Source organism: Salmo trutta, chromosome 13 (genome assembly GCF_901001165.1).
Source record: "Salmo trutta chromosome 13, fSalTru1.1, whole genome shotgun sequence".
Lineage (NCBI taxonomy): Eukaryota > Metazoa > Chordata > Actinopteri > Salmoniformes > Salmonidae > Salmo > Salmo trutta.
Genome location: NC_042969.1, coordinates 46468265 through 46487074, shown reverse-complemented (window position 1 = coordinate 46487074; position 18810 = coordinate 46468265). Strand labels below are relative to the sequence as shown.

The following is an 18810-nucleotide window of genomic DNA, read 5'->3' as shown; positions in this document are numbered from 1 at the left end:
TTCAATGACAACACATTTCTGGCGGCCTTCTTCTGTTACACACAAGTGTTCGTTCGGAGCATGCTAGACAGCTAATTAGCACTGTATTCTGTCTGTCTTCCGTAAACACGGAGAGTAACATGGAGATATGTACATGTGGGAACACTAACCATATTAAAAAGGTGAAACAATTTAACCTTTTTTTAAATTATTATTATTTCTCGATGGTATGAAAGATAAGGTCCTTATGCTTCCAAAACCATACCACAAGTAGTGTGTGTTAATGTTCAGACAGAACGTCGGGCCCTTAACAAAACTCCCCCACACAAAAGACACCTTCATCCAATGAGTCATGTTCAAGGGCTACATTCAGTCAAGCAATGCCCAGAGAACAATCAAAGCTTGAAAATGTTTAGCTAGCTATAGGTCATCATCAATAAAACGTCACAATATGGTGCAGAGCGTTCGATTTGGCTACTGGGGGGCAAGGAGCCTCCCAGCTTATCTAAAACCATTGACAACTAACTTGAAGGCTGTTCTCAGGGGATTATTAAATACATGTTTATAACTATTTGGTTTTAATACCATGACCTCTTGAAGAGCATAGTCAGAACTACACATTTCCGATTATTCCAAATGTAACTATATCAGAGTTATACAGCAAGTAACGTTTACTGCCTGCTGTTCATGATGAGTAAACGTAAATGTATCATGAAGCTGGAGCCTCATATCTCCCTCCATGCTTTAAGCACCAGCTGTCAGAGCAGCTCACAGATCACTGCACCTGTACATAGCCCATCTATAAACAGCCCATCTATCTACCTACCTCATCCCCATACTGTATTTATTTATTCATCTTGCTCCTTTGCACCCCAGTATCTCTACTTGCACATTCATCTTCTGCACATCTACCATTCCAGTGTTTAATTGCTATATTGTAATTACTTCGCCACCATGGCCTATTTATTGCCTTAACTTACCTAATTTGCACTCCCTGTATATAGACTTTTTGTTTTCTTTTGTTCTACTGTATTATTGACTATGTTTTGTTTATTCCATGTGTAACTGTGTTGTATGTGTCGAATTGCTATGCTTTATCTTGGCCAGGTCGCAGTTGCAAATGAGAACTTGTTCTCAACTAGCCTACCTGGTTAAATAAAGGTGAAATAAAACATTTAAAAAATGTAACTTCAGATAAATTAGGGTAGCCTATCCATTTGCCATGTAGCGAACTAAGCAAATAGCATGTGTCATTTAGCTTGCTTCATCATAAGGCTTTTGGAAAAAGCTTGACATAAGCAAGTCCTTGTCCTGGTAAAGTGGTCAGTTAGACTTCTGTTATCACCACTATAGTTGGCAAGCAAATCAAACAATACTTGGAAATAGCCATCTAGCTTAACCCTTGAAAGTTAGCCAACTAGGCATATTGACGTGATCTGTTATTAGCTAGCTAGCCGATTTGACGTTGTCCATCAAAGTAGCCTAGCTATCATGTCTGTCAGCCGCAATCGTGATTAAACACTTAAACAATGTTGAAAAGGGTATAATGTTAGGTAACTTTGCTAGGTTGGAGAAAAAAGTACAAAGAAGTCTACTTACCACTATGTTTAGGCGACTGTACAAAGTTTCTACCGGTAGCTTTCAAAGTAAACATGATCAGCTAATAGTACATCAGCAAATGGTCCCTTCTGCTTGACATGCAGAGTGCACAAATTGGAAATTAACCTAAACCACTCATCCTTGTCAGGTATAGTTCACTTGTATTTTATATCACTCAAATATCCAATTAATGGTGGCAAATAGAGCGCTATCGTCAAGCTACCCTCACGTATCTGAAATTACATTATCAACTGATGTTTACTTATCATGAAAAGCATCCAGTTACTTGCTGTAAAACTGATGATAGAGCTATGCGCAATTGTTTTCCATGGAATAATCGGACATTTGTAGTTCTGACTATGCTCCTTAAGAATTGATGAGATTACAACCAAATTGTCAACATTTATTTAACAATCCTTTGAACGGCACGCAGTTGTCAATTGTTTTTGCCCAGTTGCCCCGGAGGAGGCAAATGTAACGCTCTGCACCTTATTGTGACTTTTATTGATAACGACGTACATACATTGATATGTTGCTTGACCACGACATTATCAATCAAACACCAAACTACTAACGTTAGCTGCTACTAGCTGACCCTACAAAGTGACAATTGGCAAAGCTGTTAACTAAACACAGTGTTTGGTATATCAGTAAATTAACTAGATTATAAACTAAATCGCAAAATATAACTATTTAGCCATTAGCTAGATAGCTACGGTTAGCTGTACTTGCTGAAAAGTGTGTTAGCTCTAACGTTAATGTTATACAGTAGTAACGTTACTTGCTTGACAGTTGGTTAGTTTGCTAAACTGGCCTTGTCGTAGCTAAATTTGAAATAAACTTGACATGAATTACAATCCATTCTCAGGACAATAATATTCAATGCTGTCAAGGAAACGGCACTTTAGTATATGAAACATTGCTAGACTTTCAGCTAGCTACTTACCTTCTCGTCTTCAACGTCATGCAAAACCACAGTGCACAACACAATGAGGAAACTTTACCGTGCCGTCACTCAGTAGGACTAAACCAAACAGTTTTCTCAAGGGGTGTAGTACTTACTACTCAAGAGTGAAAAAATGAATATACAAGTCACGACATGCTATCGGTTGACAAGGTCAGATCACGTGCACAGAAAGACACCATAGAATCACCCATTATTTTTGTCTGACAATTAAATTAACTATACTTATTTGCTTATTCACGATATTTTCTGAGTATCTTACTTTGAAGAATACACATTTTAAGAAATGGACTAGTCCATAAAGACATTACCTAATGACGTGCACATATAACTGGAATAATACAACACAGATCACAGTGCAGTGGGCCAAGAGTCAAGGTTATGTAATCCACCCAATAGTACAAACTGTCTGCACATCCCTGAAACAAGTTACCTTCAGTCATACTAACCAATTGGTAGAGCATTGGACTAGTAACTGAAAAGTTGCAAGATCGAATCCCCGAGCTGACAAGGCAGTGAACCCACTGTTTCCCGGTAGACCGTCATTGGAAATAAGAATTTGTTCTTAACTGACTTGCTAGTTAAATAAAGGTAAAAATAAATGAGTGTATTTTGATTGTTGATAGTACCAAGAACAAATAGCAGTGTAGCACAGACCTGTACCTTATGGGATGACATCAATAACAATCTGTCACACCATGTGGAATCTCTCTCTCTCTCTCTCTCACACACACACACACACACACACACACCTGAAGATGGGGGTATGCGATAGGTCCACAGTATATAATTTATTATTTTAGCAATTAGAGGCCATGTTATTGCACAATCACACTGACTATCCTTTTAATTTAGTAGAAATTATTCTGAAATGTCTAAGTCACACCATAAACATGCTGAAATGCTGTGCCATTATTATATTGAGCAGAAACTATCTTCATATTTAACCAATTCACACATCTATACAGTAGCAACCCCAAAGCAACCAAAGTAGGGGATCATTGAATACTGCCCATGATCCTCTATCACTTGTAAATGAGCCATGATTATAGAAATGTTCCGGAGAATCTCCTATGGGATGAACCAGCGGATGCAGTTTCTGTGTATCCTCTTCATCTCACTGACCCTTGGGTTTTGCCTGGTCCTTGCTCTTGAGCTTGGTGCGGACTACTGCAACAGTAGTGAGGAAGTTGCCCATGAACAGAATGAGGAAAGAGATTCCACACATTGAGACCTAGAATGACAGCAGAAATTGTGAATACTGCCATAAGATGGGGAAGACAGCTTTTTTATAATTATATAATAGAAAACTGGATGGCTTGTTGTCTGCTTTTATGGATGGGAGACTATAATCAATACGTTTAATAAATAAATCAACATTTTATGTACAAACCCCATGCCCTGTTCACACATTAACATTGTTAAGACATGAGGCCCTCTTTATCATTATCAACTGAATCACTTTAGAGGGTGAATGGAGCAAAGAATATGTCTATCAGGAAAGCTGTCTGGGGACACACTGACCTGCCACTCTTTACAGTCTGGGAGCCGAGCCATCCTGAACAGAGAGAGTCCGTTGTAGAGTTGCCAAAACTGAAACACAAAACATCACTTACGTACTTTACATACACACACATTAAGTAATACACACACACACACACACACACACACACACACACACACACACACACACACACACACACACACACACACACACACACACACACAATAGCAAGTGCTAGGTCAATAAAATGTTCAGGGCAGACCTGGGTTCAAATATTTGAAAAATACTTGAAAAAATTGTTTGAGCACAAGCTTGAGTCTGCCTGGAGTTCCCGATGGGCAGGGTTAGCAGTTTTGGGACTGTTCTATTTGTTTATTAAGCCAGGCAAGTTAAAACAGGCACAGATAAAGTATTTGAAATAATTATTTCAAGTTTGAAACCCAGGTCTGGTTCAGGAGCCACTAAAACATGATAAAGCATAATTCTACAATATGACTGAAGATTTACAGTGCCTTCAGAAAGTATTCATACCCCTTGACTTTTTCAAAATTTTGTTGTGTTGCAGCCTGAATTAAAAATTTATTAAATTGAGACTTTGGGTCACTGGCCTACACACAATACCCCATAATGTCAAAGTGGAATTTTGTTTGAAGAAAATGTTCGAAATCATGAATAAATTCAACTGAAATGTCTTGAGTCAATAAGTATTCAACCCCTTTCTTATGGCAAGCCTAAATAAGTTCAGGAGGTAAACTGTGCTTAACAAATCACAGAATAAGTTGCATGGACTTATTCTGCGTTAGAAAAATCATGAAAACCATTATTATTGAATAACTACCCCATCTATGTACCACACACATACAAATATCTCATTCGAGCAGTGAATTTCAAGCACAGATTCAACCACAAAGACCAGGGAGGTTTTTCAATGCCTCGCAAAGAAGGGCACCAATTGGTAGATGTGTGTAAAAAAAAAGAAGCCCTTTGAGCATTGTGAAGTTATTAATTAGGCTTTGGATGGTGAATCAATACACCCAGTCACTACAAAGATACCTTCCTAACTCAGTTGCCGGAGAGGAAGGAAACTGCTCACGGATTTCACCATGAGGCCATTGGTTGTGATATGAGAAAACTGAGGATGGATCAACAACATTGTAGTTACTCCACAATACTAACCTAAATGACAGAGGGAAAAGTTTGTACATAAACATTTTCAAAAACATGCATCCTGTTTGCAACAAGAAACTTAAGTAATGCTGCAAAAAATGAGACAAAGGAACTTTTTGTCCTGAATACAAGTTGTTATGTTTGGGCAAATCCAACACAACACATCACTGAGTACCATTCTTCATATTTTCAAGCATGATGGTGGCTGCTAAGCACAGGCAAAATCTTAGAAGAAAACCTGCTTCAGTCTTCTTTACAACAGACACTGGGAGACGAATAATCACCTTTCAGCAGGACAATAACCTAAAACACAAGGCCAAATCTACACTGGATGACGTTAAATGTTAAAAATCGTAAAAGATCTTAGCAAGATGACGTTAAATGTTCCTGAGTGGCCTAGTTACAGTTGTAACTTAAATCAACTTGAACATCTATGGCAAACCTTAAACATGTCTTTATTTAGCAATGATCAACAACCTACAACCTGTTGGGGCTAGGGGGCAGTATTTTCACGGCCAGATAAAAAACATACCCGATTTAAACTGGTTACTACTCTTGCCCAGAAACGAGAATATGCATATAATTAGTAAATTTGGATAGAAAACACTCTAAAGTTTCTAAAACTGTTTGAATGGTGTCTGTGAGTATAACAGAACTCATATGGCAGGCAAAAACCTGAGAAGATTCCATGCAGGAAGTGGTCTGTCTGACAATTTGTAGTCCTTCTGTTGCATCTGTATCGAAATTACAGCATCTGTGCTGTTAGGTGACACTTTAAGGCTTCCATTGGCTCTCTAAAGCGTTCAGAAAGCGGAATGACGTGTCTCCTGTCTCTGGGCAAAGTACAGCAGCAGAGTTTGTAAGTGGCCTGCCTGGGGACAGTGAGTCTGGAGATGCGCGTTAACGAGACCTCACCATTTTTTTCTTTCACTCTTTGAATGAATACAACGTTGTCCGGTTGGAATATTATCGCTATTTTACGAGAAAAATAGCATAAAAATTGATTTTAAACAGCGTTTGACATGCTTCTAAGTACGGTAATGGAATATTTTGACATTTTTTGTCACGAAATGCGCTCGCGCGTTACCCTTCGGTTAGTGACCTGAACGCACGAACAAAACGGAGGTATTTGGATATAACTATGGATTATTTGGAACCAAAACAACATTTGTTGTGTAACGACTGTCTGTGGAAGTAGACCAAGGTGCAGCGGAGTTGGTGTTCATCTTGAATTTTAATACAACGAAGAGAACACTATACAAAAACAAGAAAAACTGACAGCTGTGCCTGATTGGGAGCCACACACGGCCCAAAACAAAGAAATACAAAAACATAGAAAAAGAACATAGAACGCCCACCCAATGTAACACCCTGGCCTAATCAAAATAAAGAACAAAAAACCCCTCTCTATGGCCAGGGCGTTACAGTACCCCCCCCCCCCCCACCCCCCAAGGTGCGGACTCCGGCCGCAAAACCTGACACTGAAGGGGAGGGTCCGGGTGGGCCTTCTTACGGCGGCGGCTCAGGTGCTGGGACGTGGCCTCTGCCCCACCCTTGGCGTCGCCCTCTTAGGTGGCGCACCTGGCCGCGCCGAAGGTCTGGTGGGCGACCCTTGTTGCGCCCGGCTGGCGGACGACCCTGGCTGCGCCCGGCTGGCGGGCGGCGTTGGCTGCGCCCGGCTGGCGGGTGTCCCTTGCTGCGCCCGGCTGGAGGGCGGCGATGGCAGCTCCGGACAGGCGGGCCGCGATGGCAGCTCCGGACAGGCGGGCCGCGATGGCAGCTCCGGACAGGTGGGCCGCGATGGCAGCTCCGGACAGGCGGGCGGCTCTGGGAGGTGGCACAGGACGGACCAGGATGGGGAGACCCACTGGTGGCCTGGTCCTAGGAGGAGGCACAGGACAGACCAGGATGGGGAGACCCACTGGAGGCCTGGTCCGAGGAGGAGGCACAGGCTTAACCAAGATGGGGAAACCCACTGGAGGACTGGTCCGAGGAGGAGGCACGGGCTTGACCGGGATGGGAAGACATGCAGGAGGCCTGGTTCTGGGTGTAGGCACAGGACGTGCAGGGCTGGGAAGACATGCAGGAGGCCTGTTTCTGGGCGCAGGCACAGTCTTCAACAGACGGCCAGCACGCACCTCAGGACGAGTATGGAGAACTGACTCAGGTGACATCAATTCACTGACACGCTCCGTAGGGCGAATGCCGTGCCTTATGCACCAAACCAGCAGCTCTCTCATCTCTCTCTCCTCCAATCTCCCCATCAACTCCTTCACTGTCTCTGCGTCGCACCCTTCGCTCACCTCCAACGTCAACCCGACTGGCTCTGGTTCCGACCTTGGCACCGCCGACTGTCCCGTGTGCCCCCCCCAAAAAAAATCTTGGGGCTGCCTCTCGTGCCTGTTGCGCTCCCCCTCCTCATACCATCGCCTCTCCGCTCTCGCCGCTTCGATCTCCCACTGCGGGAGGCGATACTCCCCAGCCTGAGTCCATTGTCCCTCTCCGTCCAGTATTTGTTCCCACGTCCATGAGTCCATCATGCTGCTCTCCTGGTGCTGCTCCTTCCTCCGCTGCTTGGTCCTTATTTGGTGGGTAATTCTGTAACGACTGTCTGTGGAAGTAGACCAAGGTGCAGCGGAGTTGGTGTTCATCTTGAATTTTAATACAACGAAGAGAACACTATACAAAAACAAGAAAAACTGACAGCCAAAACAGTCCTGTCAGGTGCAAACACTAACAGAAACAATTACCCACAAAACCCCAACAGAAAAACATGCACTTATGTGTGACTCCCAATCAACAACAACGAACTTCAGCTGTGCCTGATTGGGAGCCACACACGGCCCAAAACAAAGAAATACAAAAACATAGAAAAATAACATAGAATGCCCACCCAATGTAACACCCTGGCCTAACCAAAATAAAGAACAAAAAAACCCTCTCTATGGCCAGGGCGTTACATGTTGTTGAAGTAGAAGTCCTGGGAGTGCATTCTGATGAAGAACAGCAAAGGTAATCCAATTTTTCTAATAGTAAGTTTAGGTTGCCCCAAACTTGGTGGGTGTCAAATTAGCTAGCCGTGATGGCTGAGCTATGTACTCAGAATATTGCAAAATGTGCTTTCGCCGAAAAGCTATTTTAAAATCTGACATAGCGTTTGCATAAAGGAGTTCTGTATCTATAATTCTTAAAATAATTGTTATGTATTTTGTCAACGTTTATCATGAGTAATTTAGTAAATTCACCGGAAGTTTTCGGTGGGTATGCTAGTTCTGAACATCACATGCTAATGTAAAAAGCTGATTTTTGATATAAATATGAACTTGATTGATCAAAACATGCATGTATTGTATAACATAATGTCCTAGGAGTGTCATCTGATGAAGATCATCAAAGGTTAGTGCTGCATTTAGCTGTGGTTTTGGTTTTTGTGACATATATGCTTGCTTTGAAAATGGCTGTGTGATTATTTTTGGCTGGGTACTCTCCTGACATAATCTAATGTTTTGCTTTCGCTATAAAGTCTTTTTGAAATCGGACAACGTGGTTGGATTAACGAGAGTCTTATCTTTCAAATGGTGTAAAATAGTCATATGTTTGAGAAATTGAAGTTATAGCATTTGAGGTATTTGTATTTCGCGCCACGCGATTCCACTGGCTGTTGAATAGAGTGGGACGCTAACGTCCCACCTAGCCCATAGAAGTTAACAGAGCTTGAAGAATTTTTTAAGAATAATGGGCAAATATTGTACAATCCTGGTGTGCAAAGCTCTTAGAGACTTACCTGTCACACCCTGATCTGTTTCACCTGTCTTTGTGCTTGTCTCCACCCCCTCCAGGTGTCGCCCATCTTCCCCAGTGTATTTATAACTGTGTTCTCTGTCTGTTGCCAGTTCGTCTTGTCTTGGCAAGCTTACCAGCGCGTTTTTCCGAGCTCCTGGTTTTTCCTAGTCTCTGTTTTTCCTAGTCCTCCTGGTTCTAACCTCTTGCCTGCCCTGAGACTAAGCCCGCCTGCCCTGACCTCGAGCCTGCCTGCTGGCCTGTACCGTTTGGAACGCTGACCTGGTTTATTAACTTTTGCCTGTCCTCAACCTGCCTCTTGCCTGCCCCTTTTGTACAATAAATATCTGAGACTCGAACCATCTGCCTCCTGTGTCTGCATCGGTGTCTGTGTCATTATACTTAAACAAAAAGAGCCACAGTTGTAATTAATGCCAAAGATGTTTCTAATGTATTGTCTTAGGGGGGTGAATACTTGCTGCCCTATGTACATAGTCATTGAACACTGGTAACTTTAATGTTTGCACACTGTTTTACCCTCTTCATATGTAAATACTGTATTCTAGTCAAAGCTCATCCTATAACTACTGCTGTCCACATCTTTTCTATTCATATACTGCCCGTAATGTCTATACACACATACACACATCATATACATACAGTTGAAGTCGGAAGTTTACATACACTTAGGTTGGAGCCATTAAAACTCGTTTTTCAACCACTCCACAAATTTCTTGTCACCAAACTATAGTTTTGGCAAGTCGGTTAGGACATCTACTTTGTGCATGACACCAGTACTTTTTCCAACAATTGTTTACAGACAGATTTGGTACGAGAAGTGCAAATCAATCCCAGAACAAGAGCAAAGGACCTTTTGAAGATGCTGGAGGAAACAGGTGCAAAAGTATCTATATCCACAGTAAAACAAGTCCTATATCGACATAAGCTGAAAGGCTACTCAGCAAGGAAGAAGCCTCTGCTCCAAAACCGCAATAAAAAAGCCAGACTACGGTTTGCAACTGCACATGGGGACAAAGATTGTACTTTTTGGAGAAATGTCCTCTGGTCTGATGAAACAAAAATAGAACTGTTTGGCCATAATGACCATCGTTATGTTTGGAGGAAAAAGGGGGAGACTTGCAAGCCAAAGAACACCATCTCAACCGTGACGCACAGGGGTGACAGCATCATGTTGTGGGGGTGCTTTGCTGCAGGAGGGACTGGTGCACTTCACAAAATAGATGGCATCATGAGGACAGAAAATTATTTGGATATATTGAAGCAACATCAAGACATCAGTTAGGAAGTTAAAGCTTGGTCATAAATGGGTCTTCCAAATGGACAATGACCCCAAGCATACTTCCAAAGTTGTGGCAAAATGGCTTAAGGACAACAAAGTCAGTGGCAAAATAGTTGTATGTCATGCCCTGGCCCTAGTAAGATGTCATTTTCTATAGTAGAGTAGGGCAGGGCGTGACAGGGGGTGTTTTTGGTTGTTCTATGTTTTCTATTTCTATGTGTAAGTTCTAGTTTGTCTATTTCTATGTTGGGATTGTTTGGGGTTGATCTCTAATTGGAGGCAGCTGATCCTCATTGCCTCTGATTAGAGATCATATTTAAGTAGGGGTTTTTCTCATTGTTGTTTGTGGGTTATTATCTTTTGAGTAGTGTGTTTTCCTCTCTGCGTCACGGTTTGTTGTTTTTGTGTCAAGTATTTTGTGTATTGAATTCAGTTTCATGTTTGAATAAATATGTGGAACTACGAACTCGTTGCATTTTGGTCCGCTCCTTCGAACAGCCGTGACAGTGTATGTAAACTTCCGACTTCAACTGTATATATTCATATTCTGGACTCTAACACTGCTCATCCTCATAATTATTCCTTTTTTTATTTTGGGGATTTGTGCATATTGTATTGTTAGGTATTACTGCACTGTTGGAGCTAGAAACACAATTTTTCTGCACCTGCGATAACATCTGCAAAGTATGTGTACGTGACCAATAACATTTGATTTATCTAATCAAGATGTGTTTTATTTTACATTCATGTTTTATAAATGTTCACATTTTTGTGTAGATTTACCAAAAATGACAATGGAATCCATTTTAATCCCACTTTGTAAAACAACAAAATGTGGAAAAAAGGTCAATGGTGTGATTACATTTTGTAGGCACTGTATGTGTGATTTATTATGCAATTCCTATGCAACAACAAAGTAGCCTCAATGTGACTCAGCATTATATATGTGACAAAGCAAACTAACTCCAGCTCAACTAATGCTGAGCTGAGGGGAATCCCACAGCCAGATCCCATACTCACATGACCAAAAAACAGGAAGGGCAGAAGAAATGTCAGCCCTTGCCACATCCAGGACTGAAATCCTTCTAAAAGATAGATGGACACAGCGTAGACGTAAACAAATGTATCTGTAACTATGTAGCTATAACATGGAGGGTCATTGTAATTATTACATTGTGTCTCACCCACAGTCAGGTCCATGTTGTGTCTTTCTCCCAGGGTTCTTAGTCTGTACAGACAGCCGCTCTGATAGTAGTACTGCATACAGTGAACCATGCCTGTGATGCGCATGCGCGCACACACACACACACACACACACACACACACACACACACGGTTGACATTTTTTAAACTTGACAGTTACTTGTAATTGTTGTAACACTAATATATTCCTTGTTTTTTTTAAGTACGAAAGCTTACTTTGATACAAAGAGAAGGCGAGGAATTGGTTCCTGAAATTCTGGTACAGGTATCCATCAGGCCTAAGAGACATCAGACAATGACTTCTAAATACAGTGTACTCTATTATATACTGTATACTGTTGAACTTCACTGGCTAACAGTTTAATACAGGATCATCTTTATATTGCTAATGCTCACCTACAAAGCACTCAATGGACTGGCGCCCACATACGTTACTGACCTCCTGCATCCCTACACTCCCACCTGTTCACTGCACTCCTCGGACACTGGCCTCCTCACCATCCTTCACACCACGCTCCACTCCATGGGAGACCAGGCTTTTTTAGAACTGTAGTTCCCCAACTCTGGAACTCCCTCTCCATGTCAGGACCTCACAATCAGGTGTGCCTTGTTAAAAGTTTATTTGTGGAATTTCTTTCCTTCTTAAAGCGTTTGAGCCAATCAGTTGTAATGTGACAAGGTAGGGGTGGTATACAGAAGATAACCCTATTTGGTAAAAGACCAAGTCCATATTATGGCAAGAACAGCTCAAATAAGCAAAGAGAAACAACAGTCCATCATTACTTCAAGACATGAAGGTCAGTCAACTTTTTTCAAACGCAGTCGCAAAAACCATCAAGCGCTATGATGAAACTGGCTATTATGAGGCCTGCCACAGGAATGGAAGACCTAGAGTTACCGCTGCTGCAGAGGATAAGTTCATTAAAGTTAACTGCACCTCAAATTGCAGCCCAAATAAATGCAAGAGTTCAAGTAACAGAAACATCTCAACATCAATTGTTCAGAGACTGCGTGAATCAGGTCTTCATGGTCGAATTACTGCAAATAAACCACTACTAAAGGACACCAATAAGAAGAGACTTGCTTGGGCCAAGAAACACGAGCAATGGACATTAGGCCGGTGGAAATCTGTCCTTTGGTCTGATGAGTCCAAATTTGAGATTTTTGGTTCTAACCGCCGAGTCTTTGTGAGACGCAGAGTAGGTGAACGGATGATCTCTGCATGTGTGGTTCCCACCGTGAAGCATGGAGGAGGATGGTGTGGTGGTGCTTTGCTGGTGACACTGTCAGTGATTTATATAGAATTCAAGATACACTTAACCAGCATGGCTACCACAGCATTCTGCAGCAATAAGCCATCCCATCTGGTTTGCACTGATCATTTGTTTTTCAACAGGACAATGACCCAACACACCTCCAGGGTGTGTAAGGGCTATTTGACCAAGAATGATAGTGATGGAGTGCTGCATCAGATGACCTGGCCTCCACAATCACCCGACCTCAACCCAATTGAGATGGTTTGGAATGAGTTGGACTGCAGATTGAAGGAAAAGCAACATATGTGGGAACTCCTTCAAGACTGTTGGGAAAGCATTTCATGTGAAGCTGGTTGAGAGAATGCCAAGAGTGTGCAAAGCTGTCATCAAGGCAAAGGGTGGCTACTTTGTTGTGTCTAAAATCTAAAATATATTTTGATTTGTTTAACACTTTTTTGTAATCTGTTACTCCCCAACCCTGCACTTTTTTGGTTACTGCATGATTACTTATGTGTTGTTTCATAGTTTTGATATCTTCACTATTATTCTACAATGTAGAAAATAGTAAAAATAAAGAAAAACCCTTGAATGAGTAGGTGTGTCCAAACTTTTGAGTGGTACTGTTCTTACTTATGTAATATGTGATTTTATTGCTTTATATCCTGCTGATTTTCTTGTGTATGTTGAGTGACTTTGGGTGTGATCGTCCTCTAGTGGCCTCAGGGGTGGAATGTTACTAATATTTGTCATAAATTCGTAATTAATAAACATTATTTAAATAAATTCGGTGTTTCTATGTGAAACGGTTTTGTTATATTTAAATCTTCTGTGATGAATATAAAGTGTAATATTGGGATGCAAACTCAAAATGGAATACAATTCAACTCTGTATCTGACATGGTACAGGTGTCTTCTTTTTTTGTAAGCCCATAACCATGTGTGTGAGGGGTATACTTTTGTTTCAAAGTAGATTTGTTTAAGACTACCAAGAAACACTAAGTGTGACCCTGATTTAGCCCACTGCAGTAACTTAACTTAAAATGTTGACAATAGAAACTGGATGCAAACCGGATTCTATTGTTTGCCATCTATCATACACTTGCTTGAAATGGAAACTGCCTATGAAAAAACCTACAATGTGGTTGGTGTGTGATCAACTATTGGCGACAAGAGCTTCCTGAGTTCTCACCATGTCAGCATGACTCCAGACAGAAAGGCTGAGACGTAATGGTGGAAAACCCACCAGCCTTTGATCCTGAAACATCAACCAAATACAACAAGAAAATAATCAGAATAGGCAAATATGAAGAGTGAGTACTTTTATAAATGCATCATACTGTAGTAGTCACTATTTTATATATTTTTTTAACTTCTCCCCAATTGGTAGTTACAGTCTTATCCCATCGCTGTAACTCCCGTACGGACTCGGGAGAGGTGAAGGTCGAGAGCCATAAGTCCTCTGAAACACAACCCTGCCAAGTCACACTGCTTCTTGACACACTGCCCACTTAACCTGGAAGCCAGCCGCTCCAATGTGTCAGAGGAAACACCGTACAACTGGCGACAATGTCAGCATGCAAGCTCCCGGCCCGCAACAGGAGTCGCTAGAGCGTGATGGGACAAGGACATCCCGGCCGGCCAAACCCTCCCCTAACCCGGACAACGCTGGGCCAATTGTGCACCGCCTCATGGGTCTCGAACTGTAGTGACCGTCTGTAGTGACCGCTGGGCCACTCGGGAGGCAGTAGTTACTATTTTGCCAAAGTCATTTACGGTTGAGCAGTGTAAGAATGTATCTCTAGCCAGGGATTAGGTCTGAAGACTGATGGGCCTACCTGGACCCGTTGCTGATGAGGATGCTCTCCCGTATGGTGAGGGTGCAGTAGTACCACACCAGCAAGAAATTGAGGATTGCGTCAACAAATCTAGACAGGGTACAGACACACAAACAAACATGCTCGCACACAAACACACACACACGCACACACACACACAGAGAGAGAGAGAGATTCAGACACTAGACAGAGTTGAATGACATATGATTGCTTATGGGTACCTTCATGTGTGTGCAAAGTATTACTGTTCTCAGATTTTTTTATGAATAGATTTTAGATGTGTATTAAAATTGGTTTTGTTGCAAATCGCTATATAGCCATTGTTTAGGTGAAATGGAATGTTTGTATCTTGTATATTTGACTGTGATATGTGGTTGTCTCACCTAGCTATCTTAAGATAAATGCACTAACTGTAAGTCGCTCATTTTGGATAAGAGCATCTGCTAAATGACTAAAATGTAAATATTTTACATACAGATCTCATATGACTGTATTGATATTTTTATTTACATTAAAAAATATATATATTGATGTCACAAATGTATCATTTGTATTTGTTATTTCTAAAAAAATGTTGTTCTTTGTCACATTTGACTGTGTAAAACCTAGCATCACTACTTATTTCTCAGAGCGTGAGGCAGATACAGTATATAGCATTTTGCAACAAAACAGGATTATTTGTCTTTCTGAAATGAAACCATTAGTGATAGATTTCAAACAAATACATGTTTGTCATTGAACAACCCCTTGCCATGACGTTGAAAAACACACCAATCTCTTTCATAGGTTCTTTAAACAATAAAAGCTAATTTACCAACAATTCTGAAAATGGATATACACTGTATAGTGTTGGAATAAAACTTTCCATTTGCTGTCAAGTCACAATTATGAAGATTTTGTGGGCTTATTCATAGCTGTTCAAGCTTACCTGTAGCTCACAAAGAAATAACACATGAAGGCGAATAGGAGCAGTATAACTGTGAGGTACAGCTTGAATTTCTCATATTCATCTTTGTAGGCAAATCTGAGGAGGAAGAAACATTTTTCTAATCATGCAAAGTCACTCTGTTGCCATCTGTTGAAAGATAATTTATGATTTGTTAATTATCAGCTCCATCTGATGGGGACATTTGGAATAGAACAACAACTCGGTTTATGGTTCACTAGATAAGTAGTACAGTATGTTCAAATTTCTAAGAGTTAACAAATCCATTGAAGTGGAAGCTACTTACTTTGACTGTTTGCTCAGAAGAGTCACGCTTACATTGCCCAGAACAAGATTGAGATACAGCCTGTAGTTTGTGAGATATGAATGAGAATTGTTTTATTTAACTAGTCATTGAAATGTATAAATCCTCAGAATAGGAAAACAGCCAACAACTCTTTCACATGTCCCTCCCCTGAGACCTGTGAAATAATGTTTTTAATGTAGTGACACTCATACCCATTTTTCTTTGGAAGGAAAGCCTCCATTTCAAAGAAAGTGTTGGGTCTTGCCTTGATGTGCTCCTTGATTTCATCCAAGGTTTTTACATCCTCCTCTGTCAGTCTCTCCTTATTGCATCTGTTTATAAAGGATGGATAGAGGGCCTTGAAAAACAGTGTGTTAGGGTGCATGAAACCGTTTAGAGAAAGATAGGAGAGCAAAGGTGTGTGTGTGTGTGTGTGAGCGTGTGTATGCGTGTGCATTAACTTACTTCTTCATTAACTGAGACATGTCCTTCAGTCTACTCCGATGGCGGGAGATAGACGAAGAGCAATTGCTCTGCAGCTTGGAAACTTCATCTAGTTTCTGCAAGTATAGCCGTTGGCTCTCCTGGTAACGAAATGTTAAATATCATCATATCAATATAGAAGATACTGACAATAATGTATAGCCTATTACATCTATTCTAATGATTCTTCCTTCTTGATGAACCACTGTGATTACTGTATGTAACACTATGTAACTGTGTAAGTAAGCGTTTCAAGGTAGTCTACACCCGTTGTATTCGGCGCATGTGACAAATAACATTTGATTTGATTTGTATTAGAATAGGATCTGAAATCTCACCTGAATCTGATGATACTCTTTCTCTAGACTTTCCCACTCTTGCAGTGCAGCTGTCAAACTTGGAGGCATATTTTCTAACTTTTGTGAGTTTCCCAATTGCTGAAATCTTAGTGTCCACCTGGAATTTTGTGTCCTCTGGCTGGTAGAGAGGCCTACTGCTTAAAATCACAGGCAATGTCAATAGGGTCTTGCTGTTAAATCTACCAGAGAGCAGCTCGAGTCTATATGAACAAACTATGTTCCTGACCCTGTAATGTGAAACGTTTTCAAGGAGTGTGTAATACGTGTCCACGGGCTGTTTATGGCAGGCAGTGAACTTTGACTTTGTTACAAATATGCTTGATTGACATGGACATTGTTCTCTCTTGCAATTATCTGTTTATCACATCTTTCATCACGTTCTCCCAATCCAACTTGTATTCTTCGTTTATTACTTCTGCAACTAACACCAGTTTTGGACAACAGTCCTAGTGCAGTGTTGACTGTAGTATTATCTTAAAAAAAATTGTTTTGTCCCTAACAGAGCCAACAGTGGTTTGTGGTCAGTCTCTGCTGTAAACTGCAGGCCAATAAGGTATTGGCTGAGCCACTCCATGTTGTCCTGTATCTGTGTGAGGACCGCCCCTAGCCCAAAGGATGATGCATCTGCTGATACCTTTGTCTTAGCGTGGGGACAGTACTGGGCCAGCACTCTCTGTGAGGCCAGGTCTCCTTTGATTTTGTCAAATGCTACCTGTTGCATGTGACCCCATGACCAGTCATTCTCTTTGGCTAGTAAGTCTCTCAGGGGTTTGGTTGTATCTGAAAACTGTGGGAGGAACTTACTCACATATGTGGCCATGCCTAAGAAGGTCCTGACTTCAGCCACATCCTGGGGTCTGGGCATATCTGTGATGGCGCTGATCTTCTCCAGGTCTGGCTCTATTCCAGCTGCACTGATTTTGTGTCCCAAGAACAAGACCTCTGACTGTGCAAAAGTGCAATTTTCATTTAGTGTCAAGTCAGTCTCCTGGAGTCTGGTCAGAACTGCTGTGAGCCTTACATCATGTTCTGCTCTGTCCCTTCTGCACACGAGCACATCGTCCGCGTGGACTATGACGCCACTCAGCCCATCCAACAGCTGGGACATGCGTCTTTGGAAATGCTCAGGACCGGAAGCGATTCCAAATGGCAAAACATTAAAACAGTATCGGCCAAACGGTGTTATAAACGTTGTGAGTGCCCTACTCTCTGATGACAGCGGTATCTGCCAGAAACCTGAGTGGGCATCCAGCTTTGTGAAGACTTGTGAGCCATCCAACTGAGCCAGTGACTGCTCCACTGATGGTAAGATGTGTCTCTCTCTGCAGAGTGCCTCATTCAAGTTAGTCATGTCCACACAGATCCTTATGTCTCCCATTGGCTTTTGAGACCACTACCATCCCACCACACCAATCTGTGGGACTCTCTATTTTAGACACCGCCCCAATTTCTTCCATCTTCCTTTACTCTGGCCAATAAAGGGATAGGCACACGGCGGGGGGTGGTAAGGGCATAGGGGACAGCATCCTCTTTCAGGCGGATTTTGTAGTCACCTTCTATCCTTCCTAGACCAGAAAACACTTTTGGGAATTTATTTTTAAAAACCTCACCTGGGTCCTCCAGTTCACTCGCTCTCTCAATGAGTTACAATGCTTCAATTGCTGGCAGCCCCAGCAACGGTCTGGCTAGAGAGTCAATGACGAAGACAGGCTGGATGGCACTTTTGTCTTTACTCTCCAGTTTAATCACCAACTGCCCTACCACTGGTAAAATCTTATTACTGGGCCCGTACAGTTTTTTGTTTGTAGAGAGCAAAGGGCCATCTCTGCTATAGCTATACAGCCTAGTTGGGATAGCTGTCACTGCTGCCCCAGTGTCTAGTTTAATTGACACAACCTCCCCATTGAGTTTAATGTCTGAATGCCAGCTAGCCTTGTTTTCCCTTACTTCTCCCAGAAAGAAGCTGTCCTGCTGTACCTCCTCTGAGACCTCATGCATTTGCTTTAATCGACAGACAGCTGAAAAGTGTCCTCTCCTGTGACATTTCCTGCATTCCGCATCCTTTGCTGGGCAATCTTTCCATCTGTGGAAATGGGATTTCCCACATTTGCGACAAACACTTGAACTAGCTACTGGTGCTGTCTGTGAT

General features: G+C 41.8%; 2 protein-coding genes across 3 annotated transcripts in view; both read right to left on the bottom strand.

Annotated features, from left to right (window-relative positions):
- Positions 1–2664, bottom strand: part of LOC115205862 (NADPH--cytochrome P450 reductase) — a 49594-nt gene extending 46930 nt beyond the window's left edge. The window contains exon 1 of one of the 2 annotated variants that reach the window (XM_029772248.1): positions 2525–2664. Coding sequence is in view for 1 of the 2 variants with exons in the window: in XM_029772247.1 (XP_029628107.1) it covers positions 1579–1633 (55 nt within the window). In the remaining variant the exon portion in view is untranslated. Of the gene's footprint in view, positions 1–1578; positions 1649–2524 lie in introns of those variants that run through there. The other variant, XM_029772247.1, reaches the window with a different exon arrangement.
- Positions 2665–3307: 643 nt separating this feature from the next.
- Positions 3308–17540, bottom strand: LOC115205861 (transmembrane protein 120A). Its single transcript, XM_029772246.1, has 12 exons — positions 16641–17540; positions 16285–16403; positions 16032–16151; positions 15820–15879; positions 15516–15611; positions 14588–14677; positions 13942–14007; positions 11713–11774; positions 11478–11570; positions 11314–11378; positions 4067–4135; positions 3308–3776 (listed from the first exon to the last, which is right to left on the bottom strand). Exons 1-12 carry the CDS (start codon positions 16707–16709, stop codon positions 3660–3662), a joined length of 1026 nt encoding a protein of 341 aa, XP_029628106.1. The 5' UTR covers positions 16710–17540; the 3' UTR covers positions 3308–3659.
- Positions 17541–18810: the final 1270 nt, after the last annotated feature.

Coding starts and splice junctions, on each gene's coding strand:
- LOC115205861 (XM_029772246.1), bottom strand. CDS start 16,709: ATGCCTCCAAGTTTGACAGCTGCACTGCAAGAGTGGGAAAGTCTAGAG. Junction 16,152..16,284: donor ATGTCTCAGTTAATGAAGAA/GTAAGTTAATGC, acceptor CTTTATAAACAG/ATGCAATAAGGAGAGACTGA. Junction 11,571..11,712: donor CGCCTTCTCTTTGTATCAAA/GTAAGCTTTCGT, acceptor TGCGCATCACAG/GCATGGTTCACTGTATGCAG.